At 36.7% G+C, this 23,657-nt stretch overlaps 1 protein-coding gene across 1 annotated transcript; it reads right to left on the minus strand.

The window, feature by feature from the left end:
- Positions 1–3,201: 3,201 nt before the first annotated feature.
- Positions 3,202–8,548, minus strand: LOC139885717 (chloride channel protein CLC-c-like). Its single transcript, XM_071869467.1, has 7 exons — positions 8,121–8,548; positions 6,915–7,115; positions 6,660–6,837; positions 5,760–6,022; positions 5,275–5,544; positions 3,988–5,119; positions 3,202–3,539 (listed from the first exon to the last, which is right to left on the minus strand). Exons 1-7 carry the CDS (start codon positions 8,300–8,302, stop codon positions 3,450–3,452), a joined length of 2,316 nt encoding a protein of 771 aa, XP_071725568.1. The 5' UTR covers positions 8,303–8,548; the 3' UTR covers positions 3,202–3,449.
- Positions 8,549–23,657: the final 15,109 nt, after the last annotated feature.

A 23,657-nucleotide genomic window follows, 5' to 3' on the forward strand; every position in this document is an offset into this window, starting at 1 on the left:
AGACTACTTTTATTCATGACACATGTTTTCATAATGACATTGTGTCACATCAACGTCATCTCACTATTTTCTTTCCAACACTAACCCATCACACTACACCAGTATCCATAACATATTTTTTCACAACCACACTAGACCCACTTATATTACTCCCCCCGTCCCAAATCTGTTGTCATTTTTGACTTTTGAGGTTTTTTTCTTACAACTTTGACTTTTTTTTTTGTATTACAGTATATATTAATTGATAAATTTTATATCAATGAATTAGTTTTTTAGAAATATATTTTTAACGGTATAACGTTCATAAAGTATTATGTAACACATAAAAAATAATTTAAGGTCAAAGTTTGAAAGAAAAGGCCTTTAAAGTCAAAACAGGAAATAGATTTGGAACGAATGGAGTATTTATACTTATTATATCTAAATATCTAATATTATTAATTTATATTATGTATAAATAATTATTCATTATTATTATTCATTATTATTATTCATTATTATTATTATTATTATTATTATTATTATTATTATTATTATTATTATTATTAATTATTATTATTTATAATTATAATTATATATAATAAATAAATTATAGGAGTAATATCTATTATAATTAATTAAAATATACTCCCTCCGTCCTAAAAAAACTATCCTCCTTACTATTTTTGTTGTCTCAAAAATATTGTCCCTTACTTTAAATAACTATTATAAGCCACTAATGTTCCAATTCTACCATTTTATTATTGAAAATTCAATATCAAATATACCAATTAATTTATTACTTACTCTTTACAACAACATTAAATGAGGGACAAATTAGACATTTCACTAATATATCTTAAATCCAACAAATAGTCAAACCTGACACTTTTTTTGGGACAAAGTGGGTAATTATTTAACATTAAAAGATCTCATTAATTCAAAATAACATTACATTAAATTTAAGAAATATACAACTAAATTAAAAATAAATTAACAAAAACATAACTAAAAATATAAAACAACTCTCGTTATCTTATTCCTCTTCGTCGGCTTCTTCATCTTCATCCTCTTCTTCATCTACATCTTCGTCATTCATCATGTTCGGAGAAAATGATGAATGGTTGAATCTTATAGTTCTCTATCCTTTCCCGTATGTAGGTCAACCCTTTCTCGATTGTTTAATTGTCGAGGACGATGAGCAGGTGGGTAACCTTCCCTCAGTTCATAAAATGCACGCTCATTGTCTTCGGTTATCATATTGTGTAAGAGAACACAACTATACATAATGATTTGAATTTTGCTGATAAGAATTGTCTTGCTGGATTTTTAACGATTTTATACTGAAAATTCATTCAATATTGTTTCTTGCAGACTTTTGGGATCTTTTAAATTTTGCTGGCTTTGGGTCAAACGTACTTTTTAACGATTTAATAAGTGTTGTCCATTCTGGATAAATTCCATCGGCTTAATAATACCCTTTAGTGAATTGTTTCCCATTCACCATATAGTCACACATAGGTGACATATCTTGTAATAATTCATCAAATAAATTCGACTGATTTAGTACGTTGATGTCGTTCTTTGAACCTGCGGGTCAAAAAAATCATGCCAATCCATGTATCATACGAGGCCACCGCATCTTACATTATTGTCGGGTGACCATGATCACCTCGTGTATATTGCCATTTTCAAGCAACTGGGCAATTTCTCCAACCCCAATGCATACAATCGATACTTTCGAGCATCCCTGAAAAACCATGTATCTTTGCAAGTTTTGAAATTAAACGTTGGACATCTTGTGCATTTTGACTCTCATGTACTCGATTGAGTATAAGTGTAACACACTCTTTCAAAAGTTGTCCGAACATCTATAAGATGTTGCTTCACCCATATAATCGTGTGCAACATCGTGCGGTTATTGTCATATAGCGGACGTACATTTTGTAAAAACATTAAAACCATAAAAATCGGCAACATCCCGCTTTTGAATAAAATAACGAATATAATTGAGAATATCTTCCTGATTAAAATTAATTATACATTGGCATATACGGATAAACTCATACCTACTCATTGGGAAGCGTCTTCGGAAAACATCATGCGGGAAAGTGGGTGTATCGGAAAAACAATCATCGAACAATCGCTTGGCCGTTCCATTATGATTTCTCGGGAAATGTCTTCTAGAAGCTCTAGCTAAAGATTCAACAACATTATCGTCATCATCTTCTTCAAAAAAATGGATAGCATCGAGAGCTTGTAAAGGATTGTAAGCAGAGCTTGTAAAGGATTGTAAGCATTTGCAAGTGCTACCCTTTCTTTATAATTTGGATCGTCGTTATCCATTTACGAACGAGAATAAAATACAATTATAGAGAGAATTTTAGTGATAATTCGAGGTGTGTTCTAAAAGTATGAAAGAAGGCAGCTAGTATCAACGGCATACACTGCGGTGGCAACGAAGCTCCAACTACGCCACTAATACTAGCAGTCTGATAAGCCTAATTTATAATCTTTAGATTAAATTTTATAAAGGTTAACTTTGTAATGTGTGGAGGAAGATCCGAATATGGACGGACTGCCATATGTCGATTCTTCATTATTGGACATAGTGGTCGTTATGTTTTGATGACTAGAATACATCGGGATTTTACATTCGTCGTCACTGTGATTATGTTTATGGTGTTATCGAAATAGCATTTATTTGAACACTTATTCATTAAAGAAGTGATATTGTTAGAACTCTTGGTTATGTAAGTTTCTGCAATCTCTTCCAGCTTTTTGCTATAACTAGAAACCTTTGTTTATGGAGTAATACATATTTGCTGTTAAATAAAAAGTGAGATAAAAAAAAAATGAGAATAAAGGGGTATAGTAATAAGCAAAATTAATGGTACAGATAAAAAGGAATACCTTTTTAACTTGTAATGGAAGAAAATCTCACAAATAAAAAGTAGTAACTGATAAAGTCATGAAAATAGACAATTGAGTTAAATAACTTCATAAACGTAACGCATCAAACATACATTATTTATTTTTTATGTTTCCCTTACCTGTTCCTTTTTTGCAGCACTCTAGTAATTGCAAGATACCAAATGACTTTAAAAATTGAAACCAAAATTATATGCAGCTATTGCTTCCAACCTCAAAATGAGACATTTCACTTGTGTTTTGCATAGACGATTTAAGCTTTTTATGATACGAAAATTAACAATTGACCACAACAACATATCCATATTACCTGTTTCTTTTATTATTTCCATATTCTATATTTTTTTTCTTATTTCCTATTACATTTTTACGTCAACATCACTAAAACTAAGCATAAAAAACTTTCCAGGTATGGCATTTCGCAATTAATAATTAATAAACGTTATCAGGTCACTAAAATCACATATAAATACTAAAAATACCTAAAGCATCCTCATATGGTGGTCATGGTGTGTTTGACTGTTTATCACCTTATCCATCTATTTCTGCTTGTCAATGCCCGGGTAAAGACCCAATACGTGCTCGGGCATAAAGTCATGACGCGTCAAAATACCAACAATTGGTGGCCTCTGCAAAAAAAAAAAAGTAGAAAACAAGTGTCAGTCACATAACAGGATTTTTGTCAAGCATCGTATTGATTCCATTGTAGGTGGCAATCTTGACCCATTTGATAATTTACTAATTAATGATGAGAAGTCGGGTTATTTTTTATCTCTAATGGGTCAACTGAATTAAATAAGGATTTATTTAAAACTAAACAGTGCACACATCAAACATATCATAAGGCACTCAAATATCTTTTTATCGATTATTGAAATTGAAATAATAGAATTTTGGTGATTGGTGATTGTACTTGAAGCAATGAGAAGGATTCTAGTAAACCCTGCCTGACCCGACCCACTTCGACATGTAACAAATAAGTAGTCATTTTCTCTGCATCCAGTTCTCCCCATTACCCAACCACTGACCCATCCAATTTGACACCTTATTTACACTGTAACAGAAAATTGAACTTACTCCGGGAGTCTTTGGAACTACACACAAGTGCCTAAGCCCGAGTTCCCTAAAAGCAACAGCAGCTTTTGCGAGTGACATGGACTCCACAACGGTGTAAGGTGACGTATTCGTAATCGGATGTAAGTCAACATACATATCCATCTCTTCAGGCTTAATATCCAAATCTTCCAACTTCGGCCCTTTTCCTAAACCCGCTTTGGCAAAATCAACCGCATGATACCTTTTTAACATTTCAGTCCCAGTCAAACGTTTATCTTTAGTGAACATCTTTTTTCCTTTAAGCAAAACAATCAAATGCGACCTCAAAACGACCCCACAAAGTTCCGGTGCTTCCAAAAAAGGCGGCTCGTCAATAACAGGAAAACCGTTATGTGAAGTCAACCTTAAAGAATGTACAATGTTACCAACTTTTTCAACACCAGTAAACGATATTAACGGGCCAGAAACAACATCACCAGCAACTAACTGTCTCATGTATGGTTCAGCATGGGGTTCTAGAAACGGTAACCCTTTCATTTTCACAATTTGGTCATAAACACCTTTGTTGAAATTATCAGCAACAGATTTCGAAATAAGGAGAACGAGCATTATTAACGGAAGCATTAAAAGATTATTTGTGAGTTCGAGAAGTATGACACAGAGTGAAACAGTCATTCTCATTGTGCCACCTAGGAAAGAAGCGGACCCCAGGAGAGCAAAGAGGCCGACATTCAGATTTGAAACGGAAACAAGTAAACTGCCAACAAGGCGACCATAAGATGCACCAGCAAGAATAACGGGGATAAATAGTCCAGAAGGAATTGCAATGCCATAAGTTATGATACCAAGTGCGTACATAACAATGAAGTAAAGAAAAAGGGTTGATGTACGGAATTCGTTTTCGTTAACTGAACTAAAAAAGCTGCGGATGGCATCATCGTTAGTGTTGAGTACGAGAGAAGCGAGATCGTTATAGTGACCAGGTGGACATTGGAAGTGTTTGTAGTTCCCCGAACGGCCTACTGTAGGACATTCGACGTCTAACCCAATTGGGCACGGGGTGCACGTTGTGAGCCAGGGTAGACCGTAAGCACAACAAGAGGTTAAAAGTGAAATGATTACAACCAAAAACACCCTGAAACTAGGACCTCTCCTGCAAAAATCATAAAATATAACGTAGTCAAGTGAAACATAAGGCAATTACTATTCAGTTTATGCTTTTTGTGAGAGTGATTGTGATAATCAGAATCAGATAATCAGCTTAAAAAGTTAAGATATTTAAGTAGATGAAAATTAAGAAATGCTTACTCGTTGATGATGCTATAAGTACGGAGGACTTTGTCGACAAGATAATTGTATAAACTTCCTAAAATTCCTCCAACAACTCCAAGTAGCGTAACAGCCAAAAGATCGACCATATTATAATCTGGTATTGAACTATTGATATCAAACATGATAAGACCGCCTTCTCCAAATAATCCACATTTTCCACTTCGACAAAATCCTATAAGAGATCTCAAAACCACAGCTACTACTGCAGTAGTAAAAAAAGTTCTCCATAAAAGCGCACTCCGCCACCTACAAAATTAACAAAAATAAGTAATACAGTCAGTTTGGGTGATGATCCGTACACCACTAAAATTATCCATACACCACTAAGCATGCATTATAATGTTGTACTGTACAACCCTGGTGTATGGATAAATTTTGGTTGTGTACGGATCACTGCCCGTCAGTTTTACTAGTCTCTTGATAGAAACTGTTTATGTTTATGAATAGAGATGGAGAGAAACCATGAGGCAGCTTCTTCGAGGGCAAAGAGGACCCCACCAACTGGGGCACGAAAGGCGGCTGCAACACCGGCAGCAGCTCCACAGGTAATGAGGTCCCTACGGTCCCTGTCGTTTTTAAAGTATCTAAGCCATCTCCATGTCAAATGATACTTGCGTGAACCACCTTGACCGAGTAAGTTGGCAATGCAAGCACCGGTATGCACCATCGGTCCTTCCTTCCCCACAACAAATCCGGCAGCACAACCAAGTATGGATCCAAGTATCTATTTAATTCACTTTAGATGTTAACTAAATGTGGCAAATTCAATCAGTTTACCAATCATTGGATTGATTAGGGTTGTGTTATATCTCGAATGGTCATATGGGTCAAGTTAAAAGATACTTACAACTTAAAAGGAGACATGTCAGATGTGTCGAACGGGTCTAACAACTCAAAAGTCGTTTCTATTCAGATGCAAAAAACCTCGTATATAGCTTTATGGAAATAAGTTAAATATGTTTTATAGTTATACAGGTTTTGTGATCAGATTAACAAGTTAATTATTTGTTAACTTTAATACATATGCATTTAGTACTCAATAGCCAACCAACTTATCAGTCCATTTTAAACTTAATTAACAGTTATGATAAACACTCATTAAACAAATAAAAAAAGGGTCAATACTAGCACCTGCTTTCAAGCAGCCAAATTTAATCACAGAATAGGAAAATAAAAAATTAAAGATTCCAAATTGGTATGCTAAAAAACATCTGTATCATATGATGTGAAGCGCAGAACGAAGAGTATACATGTTTATTTACTTATAAACACTACAACAGTTTCCAATTTCCTCATAAAGTAATAAAGTAAAGTAATAAATAGCGAGCGAGTTTCATGCAGCGCAAAGTATTAATGCATACCTTAACAAAGAGTGTACTTGGAGCGAGAATTGTATGCGCATCTATGCCATTAAGATAAGCTTTAACTTCGGGAATGCCAGATCCTGCTGCTGCGGGGGCCACATAAGCACAAAGAACTCCAGCAGACACCGCAAGAACCAGATTTGTACCAGCAAATGCAACAAATGCCAGATAATAACTGCACTGAAACGATAATCATTAATGGTTTCTCCAAAGTTTTAATTTTTTTGCTAAGAAGATTAAAGTCAGGTGTACTTTTGGTTAAGCATAAGCTGGCTAGTGAGAAGAAATTTGAAACCAGCAATGTTTTCGACTGCAAGGTTATTGAAAAAGCCCACAAGCCCGGTACATAATCCTATACAAAGTGCTAGTCCCCACTTCAAGACAACGTACTGTAATATCTCCGTTTTCTTCCTAGACCTCCAGTCTTGCTTAAAAAGATCGTTTTCAAGAATCCTACAAACAGTGTGAATCAAGATTAATTAATTAATTATTAGTATAATTATAGTAAAAAAAAAAAAAAAACATTGTCGCTTTTAAATTTGTAACGCGTTAACACAAATTTGCAGCAATGTAATTACTTCAATATCAGCTAAGTAAATGACAATTTTACATGTTTATACTTGTTTCTGAAAACAATTCATGGACTTCAGAAACAGAATGCCTAACAAACAATAAATGAACAAAAGACAAAAAAGTACTTATTTTTTCCATTTTTTTATCATCTGATACCCTTTTGGTGTAAAGTCCAAACTATTTTATTTTAAATTCCTTCATAGTAAAAGAATCATAATCAATTAAACAAATGTACAGAAATAGTAACTAAATCATACGGAGTATGATCCTAGTACAACTGTCATAGTGTGGTTCCAGTTACAATCAAAAAAGCCAAAAAAAAAAAAGAAAAAAAAAAAGCAACTTGAGGTCACAACTTTACTTTCATGAGCCTCATGTGAATTCTTGCACTTTTTTCTATTCACACATCTCCCCAAAAAAAAAACACTACCAAATTAAAATATCTTCACTGGTACCAATCATCCAAATTAACACCATTAATCTAGAATCATGACATTAAATTTTGATTATTTAAATGTAATAAATCAAACAATTTATTCAAGAACTTAAGAACATGCCTCAAACAGCAAAGATCCAACTGTTACAACTATACATATCTAATGGATCCTTGCTTATTTATCGTAAATTATCTCATTTTTACTCGATATTCAGCGATGATCTATTTTATTTGAACATTATAGTAAAAAAACAAATTAAAAATATTGCTTATTTGCCTCAGTAATAAAAAAAAAAAAAAAACAGATAATGAGATAACAATAAGTATGTTCATCAGCGTGCAAGAAACAAAAACCTAAAAAATCATTAAAACACATTTTATATATTACGTAATCAATAAATTATATTAAACAAATTAAGCAATGAAAAAAGAAGAAGCGAAATCGTTACTCATAATCAAGAGATTCAATCGGACAAATATTAGAACCAACAATGGCGATCTGTGATGACGTGTTAACTCTGTTTTTCGAAAGAAGCGGTTGCCGGTTCATCACTCCACTTTCATACGCCGATCCATTTCTTTCCATTTTTCCTCCTCCTTCGGATTCGATATCGACACCATTACTCTCCATATTCTCTGTTTTTCTACGTAATAATTAAACTAAATGATGATGAAATATATATACATACAGATGTGTTATGTGTATACGTATATGCGCCGGGAAAACGTGGATTGTAAGTATGATGAGATGGAATATTGAAAGTCAGTGATGCATAGCTATGTCAGCAACACTCAATCTGTGTGACAGTTTGAATTTTATAATATGATTTTGGTTGTTGTGAATGAATATATATCGTGAAGGTGAATAAAAAGCTGACATTTTGTATAAAAGGTAGGAGCATAATTTAATAATGACTGTATATTTTAGTAGGAACCACAAAAAATATAGAAACATGTATTTAAAGATGCTGAATTAGAGGATAGATAGATAATAAACGAAAGATTTAAAATCTTTTTAAATACGCTTAAAATATAGATGGATAGATATAGAAGATATAGATATAATATTAGATATCTATATCTATCTATCTATATAATCTAATAAACCTCTAAAATGATGAAATCATTATTAAGCTAAATTACCCTTTATTTTTTATAATGATTATGTCATAATTATATATTAATTTAATTAAAAAATAATACAAAATCTTTTATAAAAGGAAATATTAATCTCTCCTAAATTGTAATTTTATTTTTCTAAAAATATTTAAAAGGCATTTATTATTATTATTATTAATTATAATTATCATTATTAAAAATATAAATATTCAACTTTGAGCGAACTTTATGTTTTTAAAATTAACGGCAAGTTTCTTAGTCGGAATCCGTGGTTTCACGGGGCTATAAACTAAATGACTTTAACATTTACATTCACTTAATACCTAAAACATATCATTAAACTATTTCGTTTAAACAAACCCATGTTTTCACGGGTCATTTCACTAGTATGTATGTATGTATATATATATATATATATATATATATATATATATATATATATATATATATATATAGATATAGATATATATAAATTATCCAAGTGTAACAACCCGACATCTTAAATTCCAAATTTTTTTTTCTGGGCCTGACCATCTGGACGGCGTCCAGCTTTTAAAACTGGGACGGCGTCCAAGAAATTGGGACGGCGTCCCAATGAACTGCCAGGGACTGACCCTGTGTCCCGTTTCACGTACGCGGAAAACCCGCTTCCTGACATTTTTAAACGAAAACCCTTTTTGCCACAAGTCAATATAAGTGAAACTAAGAGTTTTGCATAATCAAAACAAGTTTTACATCATCGGGCCCAAGTCGCCTATTTTACGAGTTTCGTTCAAAAATACAAGTTTCGACCAAATACAAGTTTAAGTTCCAAACGACACTAGAGCATGGTGTTTGGGGTTAAACTACCCAATCTCGGTCGAACTCCAAAAGCTAACACCCAAAAGCATCCCCTATCAAAACGAGCGGGAGACCACTAATCCAATTGAACGCTCTTACCCTTGTCAACGCCCGAGCCTATAAAAAGATAAACAACGAGAGGGTAAGCAAAGCTTAGTGAATGCAATAATTATACGAATACATATATAATTTACCTACTTGCAATCACTTACACAAATACCGCAAATATGCTAGCAAACACAATTAGCTTATCGTCACAAATACAAGCTATAACCTCCAATAATCAAGCTAGCATAACACAAGCGTATATAACATGAACAAAGTAATATGCTTACACTACAACACAATGACCATGGTTAACCAATCGTACAAGGAACGGTGTTTAAAGACCGTCGGTGTTCACAACAACCATTAGTGCACTTAACACTTCGCACACTAACCCCACGGGTGGCATCTTAACACTTCGATGCTTCACCCCGGGTGGCACCTTAACACTTCGGCACTTCAACCCGAGTGGTGTCTTAACACTTCGACACTTCACTCTTCACCTTACTTGGAGTGGCATCTTAACACATCGATACTTCCCTCTCGAGTGGCGTCTTAACACATCGACACTTCACTCGCCATGTGGACGTGGTGTCTTAGCACATCGACACTTCACATCTCACACTACACAAATAAACACATTATATATCTACGCATATAATTATTCCACTCACGTTAGAGTCTTCGTGAAAGATAACCGAACTTGCAAATTCAATGTAACGTACCTATTACATTTTAGCACATAATCAATTCACAACTCAAGTCGGTCAAGCAACTCACTCAAAAATCTAGAGTCTTTTGACCCAAGGTGCAATCCCGACCCATTTTGCACCCTTAACCCTAATAAGGGGTTAACTTCACCAAAAACCCTAATTCTAGCCATTAAGGTCTTAACACACATTTAATCACCAAGTTGACTCGTTTTCATACATGCAAGACAACCTAGGTCATCAAAGACCCATTTGACCCATTTCAAGGTCAACACACCCATTTGGGTCACCCGCAACCCAAATGACACCCACTAACATTAACTATAAGTGTACTAGTGATTTGCTAGGCCTTTAAGACCCATTTACCCTTTCAAAACCCTAGGTTAGTCACCATTTGGGTCTTCATGACCCAAACTTACCCAAAACCCCCAAATTACTCACAAATGGGTTTTATGTGCAACACTAACCCAAACCCTAACCCTTAAACACATTAAACTAAGGTAATCAAGTTTAGGGCTTACCACCACAATCAAAACGAAGCTAACGAGGAGATGAACAACTTTAATGCTCGAGCTAGAACCCGAAACAAGCTTCTTCCTCTCCTATTTGAGCTTTCTCACACTTAAATGCACTCTCACTCTAGAATTGAAGTGGATGAGGTTTGGTGGTTGGAAATGGAGTAATGAAGCTCAACAAAACTGATCTAGGGCCTTTAATTCGTCCACAAAGTGAAATTACCAAAATGCCCATCTAAAATTTTTAAAAAACAAAAAGGCTTGTCTGCCAGCCATTCTGGATGGCGTCCAGAAAGTTGGACGGCGTCCAGGCCTTTAATCTGGGACGGCGTCCAGCCCATTTGGACGGCGTCCCACCAGTCTGAGGAAACCGGATCTTACAACTCTCCCCCACTTGAACCGGATTGCGACCTCGAAATCCATGCCGCATGACAAGCAGGAAGATAAACCAAGACAAACTCTTCGGGCTCCCAGGTAAACTCGGAACCTATACTTCGATGCCATTGGACTTTAAAAGTCCTCACCTCTTTATTTCTCAATTTCTTAACCTTTTCATCAAGTATAGCAACCGGCTCCTCAACATACTCTAACTTATTATTTAGCTCAATCTCGTCTAACAACACCCGCGAAGAATCATCCGCAAGACACTTACGGAGATGGGAAACATGAAATGTATTATGGATCCCCGCAAGATCTTCGGGTAATTCCAATCGATATGCAACTTCACCAACACGAGCTAAAACTTTAAATGGCCCAATAAACCGAGGAGCTAACTTTCCCCGTCTTCGAAATCGAATAATACCCTTCCATGGCGAAACCTTAAGCATTACCATGTCGCATTCTTGAAATTCGATCGTTCATCTACGTTTATCGGCATACGACTTTTGTCTATCTTAAGCCTTCTTCAAATGATCCCGAATAATATCAATCTTATTATTCATCTCCAAAACCAAATCGATACTCCCGATTTCCCTTTGACCCACTTCACCCCAACAAATTGGAGTTCGACACCTACGCCCATATAGCATCTCATAAGGTGGCATCCCGATACTAGTATGATAACTATTATTGTACGAGAATTCCACCAAAGGAAAATGCTCATCCCAACTTCCACCAAAATCAATAATGCACGCCCGTAACATATCTTCCAAAGTTTGATTCGTACGTTCGGTTTGACCGTCCGTTTGAGGATGATACGCCGTGCTCAACTTTAATTGTGTACCCATATCTTCATGAAACTTTTCCCAAAATCGAGATGTAAAACGGGTGTCTCGATCCGAAATAATAGATATAGGAACCCCATATCGCGAGACCACTTCCTTGATAAACAATTTAGCCAAGGCCTCCGACGATATTGCTTCTTTAATGGGAAGAAACAAGGTACTTTTCGTTAAACGATCAACTATTACCCAAATTGAATCAAATTGGGTTCTCGCCGTCTTAGGTAACTTTGTGATGAAATCCATGGTAATGTGCTCCCATTTCCACTTCAAGATTTCTAACGGTTGCAATTTACCATACGGCTTTTGGTACTCGGCCTTAACTTGCAAACAAGTGACACATCGTTCGACATATTTTACAACATCACGCTTCATGCCCGACCACCAATAATCCTTCCTCAAATCATGATACATTTTTGTCGCACCCAGATGAATGGAATACTTTGACTTATGTGCTTCATCAAGTAGCACCCGCCGGTAATCACCCATCTTAGGCACCCACTGTAGTGACCCGGAAATTTTCGACTAATTTTAAACTGAACTCTCGATACGATTTAATATTTTTTGACATGATAAGCTAAGTCTGTTATCCCGAGTCTCAAAATTTTTGAACCGTTTCTATACATTCATTGGACCTCCGACTATGCCCGACGATTCACGAACAATTGCTTTGTAAATAAACATGTATATGTTTATATAAATATAAATATAAGTATATATATATATATATATATATATATATATATATATATATATATATATATATATATATAAAGTAATATACAGAGTAATTAAGTTGCAATTAAAATAAATCTATATATAAGGATGTATGATTTCTATTATTATTATTATAGATATAATGTAATATATATAAGTTATAAATATTAAATATTCATTGAATGATATTACACAATATACGATATAAATAATAAATTGTAATATTAATATATTAAATGGGGTTATAAGTTAAAAATATAATTATTATACTAATATTATTTGTTCACTATTATCATTAATATTAATATGAATGTTAATATCAGTATTATTAATATTACTATCTATAATATATATTTATGAAATTTAATACAATTAAGGTGTTATAATTATTAATATTATTGTAATTAGTAATATCATTATCATTATTATTATTATTATTAATAGAAAAATTATAATTTTTAATTATTATTATGAATATATATTATTACTACTAAAATTATCATTTTCATTTAAAATTTTATTGTCATTATATTTTATCAATATTTCTATTATTATTAGTATCTTTATAATTAGTAATAATATAAAAATTACAGAATTTATTTATTAGCATATTTATGCAGATACATACAAAAATTATTAATATCAAAAATCAGATAAAGAATCAATTCTGTTACCCATCATGATCAAATTTTATTTAGTTTTGTTTTTCTGTCTCCCTGTTACACATCGAATTCATTTCACAATCCATACAAAATTTATTGAACATCACAGTCTACTTTTATTTTTTATTTTTATCTTTTTCTTCTTCCTTTCTCTGTTCTTGTTCTCCTCCTGCTTATGAGTCCTTCTGTTTAATATTGTAGATATCAAATTCACAGAATTGTACGAATCTGTTAGCCATCGTTTTCCTTTCTTTTACTTTATATATTCTCTCTTGATTGATCCTTCTTGTCGATTCAATATCTTCACTACAAATAACCATCTATCAAATCTTGTTACTGCATCCATGATATACTTACACTATATAAGATTCATTACTACAATTTAATGAGAAAAATCAAACAGATAGTTACAAAATTTGTTACACATCTCATTCAAACCGTACCAATATGGAGTATCAAAGTCTTCTTTTAATTTGTTTATTATTTAAAAATCTTCTGATCGAATATCATCTGACTACCCAATCTTAGCTATAAAACAAATTACGACCGAATCTTAATGGGGTAGTAATTGATAATAAACATATTTTATATATACATTGTTGCATTTGAGAATTGGGAAAACAGAAATATTAAGATAGATATACATAAATTACTTACACATATGTAAACACCCACATCGGGTATCACCACACACCACCACTAGCATTCATCACCACCGTGCCACTTATGATCTTCTATTTTTATTTAAGTAGTCGGGAAGTAACAAGAAACAACCACCATTCAAACTCACCTTCACGACACCATCTCTCCCTCTCTCTCTCTCTCTATCCCCTTCTATCTCTCTCTTGAAAACAAACCAACACACCCATTTGTTACAACGATCTGTTGCAATTTTTCTAGTTTATTCCTGTACAACAATAAACAATATAATGATTTGTTAAACAATTATGATGATGAGCGATGACTATGGTTTAAGAAAATGATGCATGATAAATCAACACCCACCTTAAACACCATCGAGTCTTTCTATTCTTCTTTGCAAACCGTAGTGAATAACCACAACAAAAACCCTTTGGGTCGAATTCCTCATAAACCAAACACCCATATTTTTTTTTCTCTTTTTCTTTTCTACATTTGATTTGGTTAAACCCCAAGAATCGAATAGCAACTTCCTTTTTATTCTTCTGTTACATACAACCACCACACCTCCATTTTTTTTCTGTTTATTCGACTAATGCAGACAACAAACAATCCGGAAACCAAATCGTTTCTTGTTATTACTTCATTGTAACACCCTAATATCTATTGTACATAAGTGTTAATATAGTACATAAAGTGTGGGAATAAATTCTGGTTTTAAACAGAAGTCGGATTTCTGATCAGGCCTAAGTGCGCTCAGCGCACACTTAGGGGTGCGCGCGGTGCACTCCTACTGTAGCCGGGTTCTGCCTTATAAATTAGATATTTTGGAAGGGCATTGTGGTAATTTCACTTGGGGACGAGTTAAGATCACAGATCAGTGGGTTGGGAGTCATAACTCCACTTTCAACCACCATTTTCTTTCTACTTTAATTCTAGTGAGAGAAACCCAAATTTGAGTGAGGGAAAGCTCAAGTAAAGGAAGAAGGAGCTAGTGTCGGGTCTTAGCTCGAGTTATAAAGTTGTTCATCTCCTCTCTAGCTACATTTTGGTTGTGGTGGTAAGTTCTAATTTTGATTTCCCTAATTTAATTTGTTTAAGGGTTAGAACTTGGGTTAGTGTTGAACATAAAACCTATTGTTGGTGATTTTGGGGGTTTTGGGTAAGATTGAGTCAAGAGGACTCAAGAATGACTAACCTAGGGTTTCAAAGTAATAATTGGTGTTATTGAGTCTAAAATGGTTAGTTATTCACTAGCTCACTTGTGTTGTTAGTAAAAACGGGTTCTAGGGTTTATGGTTGACTTGAAATGGGTCAAATGGGTGGGTTTGACCTAGCGGGTTAAATTGAGTATGAAAACACCCTAGTTATGTGTTGATGGAAGTCTTATAACCTTAATCACTAGCTTTTAGTGATTAGTTGGGAGACTTGACCTTTAATGTGTGAATCTAGTGCAAATGGGTCATAAATGCACTAGTGAGGTTAGTTGGTAGGTAGTCCAACTTATTATGTGAATTAATTGAGAATTAATTATGTTAGGTGACTCGCTTTGAAGGTTACAAGTTATTGTTGGAAATCTCGCCAAGTCGACAAGGTGAGTGGAATGATTATACATGTGTGTATATAATGTATTTACTTGTACGAGATTCGATGTGGGTTTTAAGTTCGGGCGATCGATACCACATCGGGTTAATATATGATATGGGCTTTAAGTTCGGGCGATCGATACCATATCATTATGTGTGGGCGTAAAGTGTGGGTTTTAAGTTCGGGCGATCGATACCACATCTTGGGTAATGGGTGGGTTTAAAGTTCGGGCGATCGATACCACTCCTGGGTTAATGTTATGATTCGTTGTACGCTAACGGTTGTTGGGAACACCGATGAGAAATTCGAAGTACCATTCCTATGTACTATTGGTTAACCATAGTTATGTGTTTGTAGCGTGGCACTTTATATTATTCGAGTTATATATGCTATTTGTTTGTGCTAGCTTGTGATCTTGGTGATTTAGCGTTATACCTTGCGTTGGTATGTCATTTAAATTGCTAGCGTGTATGAGGTAATTGTGTACGTGATTGCAAGTAAGTAGGTTATATATGTATGTGTATAATTATTGCATTCACTAAGCGTTAGCTTACCCTCTCGTTGTTTACCTTTTTAGGATCCGGCTTGGATAAGGGCAAAGGTATTCGCTTGGATTAGTGGTTCTCGGGGGTGTTAGCTTTTTGGAAGTTCGACCAAGATTTGAGTAGTTTAACCCCAAACACCATGCTCTAGTGACGTTTGGCAATTAAACATTTTGTGGTCGAAACTCGTATTTCGTACTTAATGGTATTTTGGGCGTATGTGGGCCCCGCAATGTAAAACTCGTTTTATCATTGATTCGTGCTTGTTTTACTTATACTATTATGATGTGAAAAGCGTATCGTCTAAAAATGATGGGAAGTGTTAGATCTTTTTATGAAAATGGAACAATTTGGACAGCGGGCTGCCAGGCCCTGTGCGCGCCGCGCACAGGTAGGGTTGCACACCGCGCACCCAGCCTGGGCACGCCTACTTCGAATTTTTTTTTTTTATTTCGCAGTTTTGGTTGGTTAACGGGTTGGGTCGTTACAAGTGGTATCAGAGCATGGTCTAAGGGATTTAGGTGACTTGAGATAGGCGCCTAGACTTAGACTTTTGTGTTGTGGAATTATATGCGGGACTTGTAGGATTACGGGTCAGTGTGGGGTTTGATTAGTACTTTGATGCATAGGTGGACTAACTATGCTATATTATGATGATACTAATCGTGTGTTATTATGTTGAACGTCGAGCAAGATGGTTGTGATACGTTTGAGCATGGCATGGCATGTGAGCGTAATAGTGAGTCGCGACCACTATTACGGTTGCAAGTCAAGTCAAGCAAGGATGTGCGACAAGTATCGAGCTAGATGTGGTGTGTGTGCGGTCATATGCATAGGTATATTTGGGTATTAAATTGTTGGTGATGTCTAATCCATTTTTAATCTTTAGAATGAAGACGAGAAAAGGAACGAATACGAATGGCAATGGTGGTCCCTCTCATGTGGAGGAAGATGAGATGACTACCAAGATTGAGACCACTTTAGAAAACTATGTTTCGGTTTTCTCCCGAAGGGTTAAACAAATATTCGAAGAGTCGGTTTTGGAACAAATCATCGATATGATTCAAGAACGGATGACTAATGCCGTTAAAGAAGAAGTTGAAAGGAGGTTTCCTAGACCTCAAAATGTGGGCGAGTTGGAGTTTAGCTATAAGAACTTCTTGGAAACTAAGCCTCCTCACTTTCACGGGGATCCCGACCCCATGAAGAGTGCGGCTTGGATTTCCGATGTTGAAGGTTGTTTTCGCACGACCGAGTGCCCACCCGAGAAGAAGACTAGACTTGCTACTAGTTTGTTGAGGGGCCATGCTAAAGATTGGCTCGATGGTAAAATTGATATGGTGGGTGATGCGGCCTTTGTGGGGTTGTCTTGGGCAGAGTTCAAGAAGGAGTTTTTCCTCGAATATCGTACGCAAGCGGATCTTTCCAAATTGCACAACGAGTTAAGGAACATGCGTCAAGGGTCTTTGGACCTAAACACTCTTAAAACCAACTTTCTCGCTAAGGCGCGTTTTTGCCCCGAGTATGAAGGGAACGATCAATTATTAATGGAAGACTTTCATGCGACCCTTAGAGACGATTTGAAGGGTAAAATTAGTATTGGTCATGTTGAGACTTTTGCTAAGCTTTTGGTGGTGGCAAAGGGGTTTGAAGCACAAGCTTCAAGTCCGGTTAGTTATGCGCCAAGTAAAAGAAAGTTTGAAGCTTCTAGTTTTTCGAACAAGAAGAGTAAGGGAGCAATCGAAAGTGTCGGTAGTGTGAAGAGGGTTGCTTCTAGTGGTCACATGGTCACATGTTTCAATTGTGGGCAAAAGGGTCACTACTCTCGTGATTGTCCAAAACCGTCTACTAATACAATCACGTGTTTTAATTGTCAAAAAGAAGGGCACCGAAAGTCGGAGTGCCCCGAACTCTGAAATGATCATGTTAAAAGAATGGAGAAGGCGGTGGGGTCGGCTAGGGGACGTAATTATTTGATGACTAATGATGAAGCCAAGCAATCCAATGAAGTCATTTCAGGTACTTTCATGGTTAACTCTAATCCGGCAAGGATTCTCTTTGATAGCGGTGCAAATTTATCGTTTATGTCTCCAAAATTTGTGCCTAAACTTAATAAACCGTTAGCTAAGTTAAGTCGTCCGGTAGAAGTCGAAATAGCGGATGGCAAGACGGTGCTAGTGGTCGATGTGTGTAAGAATTGTAATGTTGTGTTTGGTTTCGAGAACTTTAATATTGATCTCATTCTGATGACGTTTGGTGATTTTGATATCGTGGTTGGTATGGATTGGCTCAATCATAACAGAGCCGATATTACGTGCCATGAAAAATCTATTCGTGTGAAGACCCCAAGTGGGGGAGAGTTAATTATTCATGGTGATAAACGAAGGAGACCGGTGCCGATATGCACTTTTGCACGGGCACGTCGACTCGTTGTTTCTGGTGGAATGGTTTTCCTTGCTCATGTTGTTGATACTCGTGATGAGCCACCACCTATTCATGAAATTCCGGTGGTAAGTGAGTTTGAAGATGTTTTTTCGGATGAGTTACTGGGTGTTCCGGCGGAAAGACAAGTCGAATTTTGCATTGAGTTGGTTCCGGGAGCTACTCCCATTGCTAAAACTCCGTACCGTTTAGCACCGACGGAAATGCAAGAATTGTTGAATCAAATTCAAGAGTTACTTGAGAAGGGTTTTATTCGGCCGAGTGCTTCGCCATGGGGTGCTCCGGTCTTGTTCGTGAAGAAGAAAGATGGTAGTATGCGTATGTGCATCGACTATCTGGAGTTAAATAAAGTGACGATCAAAAATCGTTATCCGTTGCCTAGGATTGACGATTTATTCGACCAACTTCAAGGCGCTACGTACTTCTCTAAAATTGACGTACGGTCCTGCTATCATCAAATGCAGGTCCGTGAGGAAGATATCGAGAAAACGGCCTTTCGTACTCGTTATGGGCATTTCGAATTTGTGGTTATGCCTTTCGGTCTTACGAATGCACCGGCGGCATTCATGGATCTTATGAACCGAGTGTGCCAACCTATGTTGGACAAGTCGGTAATTGTGTTCATTGACGATATTCTTGTCTATTCTAAGAGCATGACGGAACATGAACACCACTTGCGCGAAGTATTGAAGACGTTGAGAAAAGAGAAATTGTATGCTAAATTCTCAAAATGTGAATTTTGGCTAAGGGAGGTCCAATTCCTTGGCCATATTGTGAACAAGGTTGGTATTCAAGTAGATCCGGGGAAGATAGAGACGGTGAAGGATTGGGGACGACCGACTACGCCTACGGAAATCCGAAGTTTTCTCGGATTGGCCGGTTACTATCGTCGGTTTATCCAAGACTTTTCAAAAATTGCTTCTCCATTGACGAAATTGACGAGGAAGAACGCGAGTTTTAATTGGGAAGGCGAGCAAGAAATCGCTTTTCAATTATTGAAAGAGAAATTGTGTAAAGCTCCGGTCTTAGTATTGCCGGAAGGTGTAGATGATATGACAGTCTATTGTGATGCTTCTTTGAATGGGCTCGGGTGTGTTCTAATGCAACGAGGTAAAGTCATCGCTTACGCCTCTCGCCAATTAAAGGAACATGAAAAGAGATACCCGACTCATGATCTCGAATTAGCGGCGGTGGTCCATGCTTTGAAAATTTGGCGCCATTACTTGTATGGTGTCAAGTGTACGATTAATTCGGATCACAAGAGTTTGAAACATCTTTTTGATCAACGGGATTTGAATTTTCGTCAACATAGATGGATGGATGTGGTGAAAGACTATGATTGTGAGATACTTTATCATCCGGGCAAAGCGAATGTGGTCGCGGATGCGTTAAGCCGAAAGAGTCACCACTCGGCTTTACGATTGGGATTGTTACGTATGACTATTACTAATGATTTTCTTGAGAAACTTGGTGTGATTCAAATAGAGGCTTACGTTCATAACAAGCATACGGAACGAATTGTGGGGCAATCCGAATTCATTATGATGGGTTCGCGTGGTTTATTGTCTTTTCAAGAAAGAGTGTGGGTGCCTAAGATGGGTGATTTCCGAAAGGTGCTTCCTGATGAGGCGCATAAGTCTAAGTATTCCATACATCCGGGGGCAACAAAGATGTACCATGATTTGAAGAAAGATTATTGGTGGCCGGGCATGAAACGCGATGTTGTTAAGTATGTTGAGCAATGCATCACGTGTTTGCAAGTTAAAGCCGAACACCAAAAGCCGTATGGTAAGTTGCAACCGCTAGAAATTTCGATGTGGAAGTGGGAGCATATTACCATGGATTTTATTACCAAGTTGCCGAAAACGGCGAGAACCCAATTTGACACTATTTGGGTGATTGTCGATAGATTGACGAAGAGTGCGTTGTTTCTTCCTATTAAAGAAGCAATATCGTCGGAGGCACTCGCGAAGATGTTCATTAAAGAGGTGATATCGAGACATGGCGTTCCCGCGTCTATTGTTTCGGATCGGGACACGCGTTTTACTTCTCGATTTTGGAAGAAGTTTCATGAAGACATGGGTACGAGGGTAAATATGAGTACGGCGTACCATCCTCAAACGGACGGTCAAACCGAACGTACAAATCAAGCATTGGAGGATATGTTACGTGCGTGTATCATTGACTTCGGTGGTAGTTGGGATGAACATTTACCTTTAGTGGAATTCTCGTACAATAATAGTTTTCACTCTAGTATTGGAATGCCACCATATGAGATGTTGTATGGTAGAAGGTGTCGAACCCCGATTTGTTGGGGTGATGTGGGTCAAAGGGAAGTCGGGAGCTCCGACTTGGTATTGGAAACAAATGATAAAATCGTTATGATTCGGGAACATTTGAAAAAGGCGCAAGATAGGCAAAAGTCTTATGCCGATAAGCGTAGACGTTTGATCGAATTTGAAGAAGGCGATATGGTGATGCTTAAGGTTTCGCCATGGAAGGGTATTATTCGATTTCGAAAACGGGGAAAGTTAGCTCCTCGGTTTATTGGACCATTTAAGATCTTAGCTCGTGTTGGCGAAGTTGCGTATCGTTTGGAATTGCCCGAAGAGCTTGCGGGGATCCATAATACATTCCATGTGTCCCATCTCCGTAAGTGTCTTGCGGATGATTCGTCATGGATGCCATTGGATGAGATTGAGCTAAACAACAAGTTAGAGTATGTTGAAGAGCCAATTGCTATACTTGATGAAAAGGTGAAAATGTTGCGTAATAAAGAGGTGAGGACCTTTAAGGTCCAATGGCATCGTAGTAAAGGTTCCTAGTTTACATGGGAACCCGAAGAATTCGTGTTGGTTTATCTTCCTGCTTGTCATGCGGCTTGGATCGCGAGGACGCGCTCCGATTCAAGTGGGGGAGAGTTGTAACACCCTAATATATATTGTACATAAGTGTAAATATAGTACATAAAGCGGGGGAATAAATTCTGGTTTTAAACAGAAGTCGGATTTCTGATCAGGCCTAAGTGCGCTCATCGCACACTTAGGGGTGCGCGCGGCGCACTCCTACTGTAGCCGGGTTCTGCCTTTTAAATTAGATATTTTGGAAGGGCATTGTGGTAATTTCACTTGGGGACGAGTTAAGATCACAGATCAGTGGGTTGGGAGTCATAACTCCACTTTCAACCACCATTTTCTTTCTACTTTAATTCTAGTGAGAGAAACCCAAATTTGAGTGAGGGAAAGCTCAAGTAAAGGAAGAAGGAGCTAGTGTCGGGTCTTAGATCGAGTTATAAAGTTGTTCATCCCCTCTCTAGCTACGTTTTGGTTGTGGTGGTAAGTTCTAATTTTGATTTCCCTAATTTAATTTGTTTAAGGGTTAGAACTTGGGTTAGTGTTGAACATAAAACCTATTGTTGGTGATTTTGGGGGTTTTGGGTAAGATTGAGTCAAGAGGACTCAAGAATGATTAACCTAGGGTTTCAAAGTAATAATTGGTGTTATTGAGTCTAAAATGGTTAGTTATTCACTAGCTCACTTGTGTTGTTAGTAAAAATGGGTTCTAGGGTTTATGGTTGACTTGAAATGGGTCAAATGGGTGGGTTTGACCTAGCGGGTTAAATTGAGTATGAAAACACCCTAGTTATGTGTTGATGGAAGTCTTAGAACCTTAATCACTAGCTTTTAGTGATTAGTTGGGAGACTTGACCTTTAATGTGTGAATCTAGTGCAAATGGGTCATAAATGCACTAGTGAGGTTAGTTGGTAGGTAGTCCAACTTATTATGTGAATTAATTGAGAATTAATTATGTTAGGTGACTCGCTTTGAAGGTTACAAGTTATTGTTGGAAATCTCGCCAAGTCGACAAGGTGAGTGGAATGATTATACATGTGTGTATATAATGTATTTACTTATACGAGATTCGATGTGGGTTTTAAGTTCGGGCGATCGATACCACATCGGGTTAATATATGATATGGGCTTTAAGTTCGGGCAATCGATACCATATCATTATGTGTGGGCGTAAAGTGTGGGTTTTAAGTTCGGGCGATGGATACCACATCTTGCGTAACGGGTGGGTTTAAAGTTCGGGCGATTGATACCACTCCGGGGTTAGTGTTATGATTCATTGTACGCTAACGGTTGTTGGGAACACCGATGGGAAATTCGAAGTACCATTCCTTTGTACTATTGGTTAACCATGGTTATGTGTTTGTAGCGTGGTACTTTATATTATTTGAGTTATATATGCTATTTGTTTGTGCTAGCTTGTGATCTTGGTGATTTAGCGTTATACCTTGCGTTGGTATGTCATTTAAATTGCTAGCGTGTATGAGGTAATTGTGTACGTGATTGCAAGTAAGTAGGTTATATATGTATGTGTATAATTATTGCATTCACTAAGTGTTAGCTTACCCTCTCGTTGTTTACCTTTTTAGGATCCGGCTTGGATAAGGACAAAGGTATTCGCTTGGATTAGTGGTTCTCGGAGGTGTTAGCTTTTTGGAAGTTCGACCAAGATTTGAGTAGTTTAACCCCAAACACCATGCTCTAGTGACATTTGGGAATTAAACATTTTGTGGTCGAAACTCGTATTTCGTACTTAATGGTATTTTGGGCGTATGTGGGCCCCGCAATGTAAAACTCATTTTATCATTGATTCGTGCTTGTTTTACTTATACTATTATGATGTGAAAAGCGTATCGTCTAAAAATGATGGTAAGTGTTAGATCTTTTTACGAAAATGGAACAATTTGGACAGCGGACTGCCAGGCCCTGTGCGCGCCGCGCACAGGTAGGGGTGCGAGCCGCGCACCCAGCCTGGGCAGGCCTGCTTCGAATTTTTTTTTTTATTTCGCAGTTTTGGTTGGTTAACGGGTTGGGTCGTTACAAGTGGTATCAGAGCATGGTCTAAGGGATTTAGGTGACTTGAGATAGGCGCCTAGAC

The sequence above is a fragment of the Rutidosis leptorrhynchoides genome, chromosome 1 (assembly GCF_046630445.1).
Source record: "Rutidosis leptorrhynchoides isolate AG116_Rl617_1_P2 chromosome 1, CSIRO_AGI_Rlap_v1, whole genome shotgun sequence".
NCBI classification, from domain to species: Eukaryota; Viridiplantae; Streptophyta; class Magnoliopsida; order Asterales; family Asteraceae; genus Rutidosis; species Rutidosis leptorrhynchoides.